Source organism: Buceros rhinoceros, unplaced genomic scaffold, assembly GCF_000710305.1.
Source record: "Buceros rhinoceros silvestris isolate BGI_N320 unplaced genomic scaffold, ASM71030v1 scaffold3828, whole genome shotgun sequence".
Classification (NCBI taxonomy): domain Eukaryota; kingdom Metazoa; phylum Chordata; class Aves; order Bucerotiformes; family Bucerotidae; genus Buceros; species Buceros rhinoceros.
The window spans coordinates 145,468-154,921 of record NW_010424973.1 but is presented as its reverse complement, the minus strand read 5'-3'; the positions used below and the strand labels follow the sequence as shown (position 1 = coordinate 154,921).

The following is a 9,454-nucleotide window of genomic DNA, read 5'->3' as shown; positions in this document are numbered from 1 at the left end:
TTTTTTTTTTTTTTTTTTTTTTTTTGCCAAGGTGAATTAAATATGTCCTTTGGTTGGTTGGTTGGTTGGTTGGTTTTGGCAAAGTGAAGCCCTCGGCCGCAGTCTCTTTCCTGGCTGTGCTAGCGAGTTACCGCCACAAGTGCTGCGCGGCAATGAAAGCCACCAAAAGGAGGAGGAGGAAGGCAGAAGGCGAAGATCTGCTGCTGGCCCCATTGATGCCGTGTCCAGACTGCTTAGGAATAGCGTGTGTTTCTGGCTGCCTGGTGCTGGGGCTCTTAGAAAGTCTTTTGCCACAGACGTCATCAGGACAGCTGTCACCACTCCCAGAGCCGCTCATGTCGTCACCTGCACAGAGACAAACACGGGGTGAGCCTTGAGTGCCTTCCTTATGGCAGGCGATGTCCCTACTTTCCCCTCGCTGCAACCCTGGGGAGTTCTGGACACCAGCCCTGCCCCGGCCACCTCCTCCTCTCTGTTCCTGATGTCCAGTTGACTTTAACCACCCTCTGCTGCAGCAGCTGGAAACCTCTGGAGCAGACAGGAGCAGTGGTCCCTTTAGCAGAGCTGAGGGATTCGGTGAGGTGGTGAGAGCAGCACAGCCTCCAGCCACCCCACAGCAAGTCGACTGCTCAGACAGACTCTCTCCAGCCCCAAGCCATAAGCCAGGCTGTCACAACCCACCCCTGCTGGCAGGGCCCAGCTGCAGGGTCTGCATGGAGGACTCTGCTGCTGGGACCGACTGCTCGGCCCCTTGTGCCTGCCTTGGACCTCTCTGGTTCTGCTGAACTCACTTGCGTCTTGGAAATCCACATCATTCCCAATGTTAGCGTTGCCCAGTCGGTTTGTCATGATCTTTAGCTGCATGATTTGCTGGCGAATAGTCATGTCTGGCTTGGTGATGTCCACCTCCACCTCCGGGTTGTTAATCTGATTAGCTAAGCCGTCCCCCATCACTTCGGGCAAGTAACTGTGAAGGAATGCGACAGGTTTAGATGTTTCCCCCTCAGCTAAGCTCATCTCTCCCCATTACAGACAGCAGATTGTCATCCAGCCTCTTTGAACCCCAGAGAAGCTGCAGTCAGTGGCACTGGCCTCAAACAGCCTTCAGATGCTGGTGTTTGCTGCATGGAGCCATCTCTCTGGATGGCCGAGCCATGTTGCCATGGCCAGACCCCTCTGGAGCCTGGGGCTTGCCCCGAGGCCACCTCAGCTTGGAGGAGATGGTAGGTGGCCTTGTAGCATCACTGTTCCGGCACAGAAAGGGGTTTCCTGCAGGAAAGGCTGTATGTGGGACTGTGGGACTGCTCTCAGGCTGGCGCCTGTGGTGCCACAGTGACACTCTGCTATGGAAAAGCTCTGTCCATATGTGAGGCTGAGGAGCACCTTTGTCCCTGACCCAGTTAATCCCTGTGGGGACTGGCACCTTGAGATGACTGAACATCCCCAGCTCGGTACAACCAGATAGGCGCCCAGGGAAGCTTCAGTTAACTGGGAGCTGTCAACCAGCAAAGAATGCTGTGCTGCTCCCTCCGGCGGTGCCCCAGCCCATCTGCTCCTGCAGATCCATGGCACTGCTGGCAATGACGTGGAATACAGAAGAACTGAAGGAGCTGGCTCCAGGCTGGCAGAGACCAGCCCAGCAGGTCCATGGAGATGAGTGGAGAAAGGTGCATGTCCAACAGCTCCCCTCACAGACCTTTCTCCATCAGCCATGGGTGGGAGATATTGTCTGATGTCACTCGGGTGCCTCCTCTCATGAGGGAAACGCATTTCAGAGCAGGTATGGATAGAAAGATGCATATGCAATTCTCAGCAACAGCTCTGGGGCCTGTGAGGTAAATCCAGCCCTTTTGCCTTCTGAGTGCACGTGGAATTGCAAAACTGCTTCATTAGTACAAAACCGAACAGTTTCTCCCCCAACTCACAGCAGAATGACAACAGACTTCCCATTCCCAGCTACCAGTTTTTCAGGAAACGCAGCATTTCTGTGGACCAGGACAGACCTTTCAGCTCAGGCTGAACAAGTCGGGCTGGCAGAGATGACGTTTAAGAGCCTTTTATCAACCTCTCTCTCTCTCACCCCAGAACGGTGCTATCCTGGCACTGTTACCCTCTCCATACCTGCCCTTGGTCATCCCGTTCCAACACTTGTCATCTGCCGCTGAGCTGGCCATTACTTTTTTGCTGCACAAACTGCTGGGCAAGGTGATCCAGTAAGTCTTGAGGGCTGTCAGATTCCCTTTGGCATCTAAAACCTGTAAGCAAAGAGGATGTTCAGGGCCGGGAGAGCTCTTGGGCGCCCCAGGGCTGTGGAAAGGACAAGGATTCTGCCTTTTTTTTGTTTTGTTTTGTTTTTTGTTTTACCATAACATGGTAAAGTTTACAAGCTAAGGACTGTTCTGGTACCACAAGATTAACCAGGAGAAAATCATCTTGTGGGCCATGAGGGCACTGCTGAGAAGCAGCCTTGGTGTGAGCCAGCAGGGCTCTGCCAGGGTGGGACAGGTAGATGTCTGTGAGTGAGGAGCCTCTGAAATGTGTGACCATGGCAGATCCTGAAGCTGAGAATCCCAAATTTCCATGGAGGAGGACCTCTGGCCCCAATATCCAGGCTGGACTGCCTGAGGCTGAATGACACCAACGGCAAGGACACTTTTCATATAAGTTTGGTACTAAAACCCTGAGAAATCGGTTATCAGCAACCTAGACATGGACCCCGTGCCAAGGCAAGATCAGATCTGTTTGGGTCACGGTGATCCGATCTTCTTCAGACTCACTGGCAAAGGCGATTCAGCAGCCTGCGGGGTGGTCTGCCCCGACCCACAGGACCCGGTGCTGCGCTGGCCGGGCTCCCAGGGCTCCCAGCGCACCAGCACGCCTGCCCTGGCAGACCGGCGGGGAGGCAGCTTCGGAGGCAAACTCACCAGCATCTCCAGTGCTTGCGCAGAGGACTTCGCTTCCAACGCTACTTTCCCCCGCCTTCTCTTGTCCTCGCTGCTGGAGCCTTTTGTGCTGATTTTGGGGTTTCCACAGCCTTGGAAAACCTGAAAAACCAACCAAACTCTCTATCCCACGTTTTGAGATTATTTCTTTAATTAATTACCACTCCACAGTTATGGGGTTTTTTCTTCTTAAGTACGTTTATCTTTCCTACCTACAAGATCTCTCAGATTCTGGCTTAGTTACTCGTCAGGTGGCTCTTGTGCCAGGATGTTTTCAGCACACTAACTGGTTTTGGTTACCACTATCAAGCGAAATGTTCAGCACTAACACAAAGTAAAATTCTGGGAAGAACAAGATGGGAGTTGCTCATACTCATTACACCAGTGATGTGAGCTTCATCAAGTTGGACACCAGACTGAGGTGAGACTACACCAGTGACTCTTGCAATAGGCACCCACACTCAGCAAATTAATGCCCCCTCCAACCAGGGGAGTGCAAAGACAGTAGCTGTGTCCAGTCTGCCAGGTCAGATGTTTCAGGGGCAGATGTGGAAGCAAAACTGATTTATCGCCTAACTTTGGGTACCCCCCATCACCTCAACTAGGTGCGCTTTGTAGTCAAAGGAGAGCAGAAGCACTTTGAAGGTACAAATCCTCAGACTTTGCCTCTAGGAGGAGATGAAGGGTACCCTGGAAGCAATCATTTCTCCCAGTCCTGCATATCCAGTCCAGGCAATGACACCTTCACCGCAGAAAGCCACTGCTTCCACCTTGCTGTGGAAGGAGCCCTCGGACAGCCAGATTTAATGAAGCATCAAAAGTCAGGAGGGACTTTGCACTGTCAGTTTGATTCAGGAAACACCAGCCTTTACAAAGCAAGCCATCTGATTTGAACAGATGGCTCCAAGCTTCTTGTGGTTACCAGGGTGCTGTCAGAAGCCATCGGTACATTTGACTGCACGGTGTCCCCTTAGAGCAGAGAAATCAAGACCCCAGACAGGAGCACTGCTCATGCAGCTCGTGCCAGCTGCTGAATGCTCTTGCTAGTGAGTTCTAACAGCCGTCAGCAAAGTCCTGATCTAGACAAGAGTCCCTTCGGTGACAGTGGGTCTCACCAGTGTGTCTGAGGGACATTCAGCCTAGAAAGTCTCTTCCTGGGGTGCTCTGTCCTGCTGACCAGATGGAGCCAACCACTGTGGCAGTTCAGCACCAAGCCAGTTCAGTCATCCGTCTCCTTCGCTCCTTGCAAAAAAGCTCCACCTTGAAAACTGTATGTAGAGCGTTTTCAACTTGGTTCTACCACGCTCTCCACCACCCTCCCCCACTTGTTTTCACAAATTGGCCTATTACTGTTGTTGGCAGGAGACAACTCTTTTGGGAAGTAAGAGCCCTGGGAGGTCTCCAGTATAGCACAGTATCAAGGCAATCCTCTTGCCAGCCCAGGGAATTTAGGCAAGGAACCTCCATTACTGGCGGAGAGAACATGTGTTTGCAGCCTTTGATAGCTCCTGCTGCCTGAAAGCCATCAGAGAGCCACAGGGAGTGAGGGGGAGTGCAAGGAAGCAGGGAGAGTGCTCCGCAGTGCAGAGAGCACAGGGCTCAGAACCAAAAATGTGTCTTTCCAGTTTTTGCTGGAAAGGAGAACCCATGACTAAGCATGTTACCGGGTCCAAGGGCCACTTCTGGCTCTTCTCACAAAGGGCAGACAGCACCCTGGCTCTAGGCTGGTAATGTCTGAAGCCCTCAGCCACAGCCTGAGTCTGCTGTCCTCGGCGCTGAGAAAGAAGAGTCCCAGGACTGGCCGAGGACTGTCCTGAGTTTATCTGACAATGACATCCTTTACCTGATCACTTTGCCACGTTCAAAACCAGAGCTTAGCGCTGCAGCAATCTGCAGCTCCTGACCTCTGCCACCAGTGCCACCAGTGAAGGCTGCCACTTACACCTGGTCACCAGATCATACTGAGAAGCTTAGCCGTCGAACACCAATGAGCCTATTGACTCCTTTTCACTTTACCAGATTTACTATAGGCCCCTTGGAAACACCTTTCTTTGCAGGTGATGTCATGTTTTCCCACATCATAGGCTTGCTTTTATGTGGCCAGCCTCAGTCTTACTTAACAAGGGAAATAATATGGCCTTTCATGTCAGAAAAGAAACCTAAACGATTACTTGGGTGCAAGCTGCTGTCAGGGTTTTGATGTGTGACAGTGAATTCTTGCTTGGCTAAGCAATACTTCTGGCCCTTCCCTTCCCCGAGACCCAGCCAGGACCTGCCCTGCACCTTTCATCTTCATCTCTGCCCTAACTGTGGGATAGCTGCAGGACTCGGGCGATGCCTGGGCAAAAAGCAGAAGCCTTGGAGGGCTGCTTTTGTTCCCAAAGCTTCTCTTACCTGCAGCTACAGAGGTGCTGGTGGTTAAGTGGATAAATACACTAAAAATAGAAGACCAATAGAAGACAGCTTCATGTCATACTTCTAGGAAGGCAGATGAGCATCAGGAGAGCCTGTTCTACGCAGGCCAGGATGCCACTCTGTCCCACAGCTACAACCTCATAGCCCAGTGTTTCCACTGCAGGACATCACCCCAAGGCAGGTTAAAGCAGCTGCCTCCTGTCACTGGGGACTTGCTGTAAGTGCCTCTGCTCAGCCAAGATACTTGAGGACTCTTCAGACACAGAGGCACCTGACAGCGAATGGCAGCGTGCTGCCCACAGTCACTGCATATGCGGTCCCACCTCGCGTGTCTGCACCTGGAGGTGGCAGGCAGGAATACGTGGAAATGCTTGAGAAGGTTTTTGCCTGTGTAAGACGGGTGGTTTCCTGTCACTAAAAGAGAGGGCATTTGATCTCTTCCATCCTTCTTTAGTTCAGCTGGATAGTGAGGACAAAAACCACTTGGTCCCGGCAGTTAGACGTGGTGCATCCTCAGCCAGGCCCAGGCACATGCTCTTACCTTGGCTGTGATCGAATCCTTGTTTTCTTGCAAGTTAGAAATAGCTTCAGCAATCCTCATGTGAATGGTCCCTATTACAGTGTCTACGTTGTACGGTCCATCGATCCGATCAGCCACTACGATCAGGGAATCTAGTCAAACAAGAGAGACACTTCTCATCAGACTGGGCAAACCAAGTTAAAGATCACGCCCGTGCTGGGTGGGATGAGCTGCTGGACCCTCAGCAGGCTTGTTGGGAGACACCTCTCCTTTTTCACTGCTGTCCAAGTGCATGCTCCTGTTCCTCTGGCATGGGACAGCTGCCCCTTCCCAGCACATAGGTAAAGCCTCTCTCAGTGGCAGAGGTCACCTGCAAATGGTAAATGCAACCTGTATTCACACAAAGTAACCGTCACTTCCTGGGGTGCTACAGAAAGGAAAAAGTAGGAAATTGGTGCAGAACTATTAGGTAATACATAGCAGAACCTGGCCCTCACCCTCCTGCCTGTACTGCAGCCAGCAGAAGGAGGGAGAACTGGGCTCAATAAAGTGCCAAAGGTACTGGATGTAGGCAACAGCTTCTGTGGCAGCGAAGGAGTGAGAAAAGGAGTCATTCTTCTCGCCATCGCCTCTGGAAGGACAATATGTGACCAACCAGTGAAATATCAGGCTATAAAGGCAGAGGAGCAGATGAAAATGCCCAAACTGGTAAACAGGACAGGGAGTGACTGAGAGTGTCTCTTGCTCTCAGCTCCTCTCAGCTTGGAAAGCCCTGATGTCCAAGTGCTCCTGCCAGGATGGCTGATTTGGGACCACGATTGGCTTTTACGAAAAATTACCAGCCTCTGCCTGCTTCTTGAGATGATTCTCAATGCTCTAGTTGGGTCTGAAGCAAGGGCAGCCCAAATGCTCACAGGGCTTGGGGCACTGGGGATCCACTGCAGAGGAAAGCTGAGAGCCTCGGTGTCCAGTGAGATTTAAACAGCATCTCAGGGCAGGGCCAAAACTCGTTTGGACATCTCAGATGGGATCTTAACCAGGTCTGGCTTTGCCCGTCAAAAAATGTAATTCTGAAAGTCACTGCTATGCTGCTGCTGCCTCAGTTTCCTACCACTTGTGCTTTAGTAGCCCAGAGGTCAGGCCATGCATAAGCTTCATCAGCGTTCAGGGACTTGGCATTCAGTTATGCATGACCTCAGAGGGCTCCAGATGTCCCCCAGGGCACAGGAGAAACCTCCTGGTAGGAGCAAGGCATCTTTCAGGGCACTGGGGTGGCCTGCGCTCATATGGAACACAAAGTGCTTCGTGTTCCCACGGCCTTGCCACAGGGAAGAAAACAAGAGCGATGGCTTTGTGTTGGTTCTTCTCGCCTGCACAAACCCACAGAAGATACCAGGCTCATGCCCATGAGCTCATCCAAAAGCAGGTCCAGCCTGTGGGAAGCAAGGGCAATAATCAACCAACCAGGAGGGCTCAAACCACAGCCAGTCTGGCGCATGGATCACAAAATACTCCGTTCACACCTATAATACAGGATTTAACAACATGCAAAGTTACAGCTTGGGGACGTGTTTATTTTTCAGCGCTTAAAAAAAAAAGAAGAAAGGTTTTGCTCATTGGCTTGAGCGAGAATGGAAACAGGGGCCGCAGTTTCCAAGTTAATGTGCTCTCTTGTCCTGCAACACTACGGCAGCGCCGACTTCTAAAGCTAAACGTGCCACACATGGGGTAATGGTTTTTTGTAGTCTGGGAAATAACATCTCCAGCATCATTAAAGTTTAACTTCCCTGCCTCTCAGGGGTTGTGGTGTCATCTTCGAGACTGTGTTTTCCAGACAGTTTTAGCTTGCAGAGGTGCTAATGTTGAGATACAGACACTTAAATCAACGGCTGCACCCCTAAATTAGTGATAAATCATGTTTGAATCACTCACTATAAAAATCTCCCTTAATTTGACCTGCCCTAATTTGTCAAATTGAAAGACTAATTCTGTGTTTAGTGTAACAAAATCCCCTCCAGCCACACAGAAGGGCCTGGAGAAAGGTGAAGAATGGGCAATGCCAGTGAACCTTTGACTCTACGTCTTGCTCCAGTCCTTGGTCAAATTGTGGCCTCTGACACTAAGATACACAATCTGAAATGCAATTTGAAGGAAGCTCCAATCTCTCTCTAGCCATCACCCCTCGGCAGTGTCTCCTGGGTAAGAGGAAGCCAGAATAAGTGCAAAATGCAGCCGGAATTGCCTCCCTGTCAATCAAGGAGCGCAGTACCTTGACCTCTCAGGAGATGGGCAGTCATCCTGCAGGAGAGCAGTGACTGTAACGGTTGGTTTGCTGGTCAGAAAGGCCAAAGCACCATCAAGGTCCTGGTGTAAACCCTTGGGAAAGGGAATATTCCTCCCCTACTTTTGCAGCAGCCTCCCAAGTTGGTCTCATGGGGAGCACTTCCAATTAGCCACTGTAAGATGCTTCGTGGTTCGTTAGCCCCCGGGGCGCAGTGTGCAGATGGCCGACACACCTCACCGAGCAAGGGCGCCGGCCTTCGTGTGCAGCGCTTCCATATTTATTTTGCAACATCCCTTGAGAGGCAAATGACACTCCCTGAACCTCAGCGGGATTTTCCTTGTTAACACCATCGCACCTCAAGCGTGAGCCACCCTTCCAGGCTGCAGCTGGCCAGTGAGCTGGCAGCCTTGCTGGCCAGTCAGCAGGTGCCAGCGCAAGGGAAAAGGCCAAGCTCGGAGCTCGTCTCTGGTGCCTGCCTTCCATAAGTCCAGACAAATGTCAAGGCTCCCTCAGGTGTAAGATCACTCCAGATCTAAATGAACAACCTGGGAGAGAAAGAGAGGCTTGCTGGGTGATGCCCTATGGACTAAGGAGGAGTAAGAGCTTCACCATTGCAAAAAACCTTCCCTGATGGACTGTGGATTGGGAGAGGATGTGTACTGCAACACAAACACACCGTTTTCTAAACACAGACCCTCACCAGCCTTAAACCATGTCTGTCAGCTCCACAAGCCACTCTCAGCAGTAGAGAGAGCCACAGGCTCCGGAAAAACAGCTGAGAGACACCAGAGGTGGTCTTAAAAGAGACGCCTGGGTCTGATCAGGCAATGTTGAAGCACCTGGTTGAAGTTCTCCAGCCTGTGTTGCATAGGAGATCAGAACACGCCATCACAGTGATAATTCTGGCTTTAAACTCAATGAAATGGACACCTCTACACACACACACCAATCGTCTTAGCCTTGTGACAAAGCAAAACCGAAACGAGCTCCTTTCTTATTTAAAATCCACGTCTAACTTCCCCATTCCTGGTGACGCCTGTAACTTCCCTCTCCCCACGTATTTGTTTAAGACACCTCTTTCCATTGAGAAGAACATGACTGATCCCTTTGCTCTCCATCCATGGAAACAGTTTATGGCTCCCTGTCTCTACCTCCCGAGCAGGGCAGCAAGTGCTTCCCCTGTGCCCTCACAAGCGCTCTGGTGTGGATGAGGCAGCTCTGACAGTGCACAGGCGGCAGGATCTGTCCCTGAAATTACTAGAAAGTGAAGTGTGGGCAATCCCAAATGAGCAC

The 9,454-nt window shown here is 51.4% G+C and overlaps 1 protein-coding gene across 1 annotated transcript in view; it reads right to left on the bottom strand.

Annotated features, from left to right (window-relative positions):
- Positions 1 to 5: 5 nt before the first annotated feature.
- Positions 6 to 9,454, bottom strand: part of GPC1 (glypican 1) — a gene marked incomplete at its 5' end in the record, with an annotated part of 107,694 nt that continues 98,245 nt past the window's right edge. The window contains 5 exons of the mRNA XM_010140970.1: positions 6 to 345; positions 792 to 967; positions 2,122 to 2,255; positions 2,925 to 3,044; positions 5,899 to 6,029. Of these exons, the coding sequence (XP_010139272.1) occupies positions 128 to 345; positions 792 to 967; positions 2,122 to 2,255; positions 2,925 to 3,044; positions 5,899 to 6,029 (779 nt within the window). The remainder of the gene's footprint in view (positions 346 to 791; positions 968 to 2,121; positions 2,256 to 2,924; positions 3,045 to 5,898; positions 6,030 to 9,454) is intronic.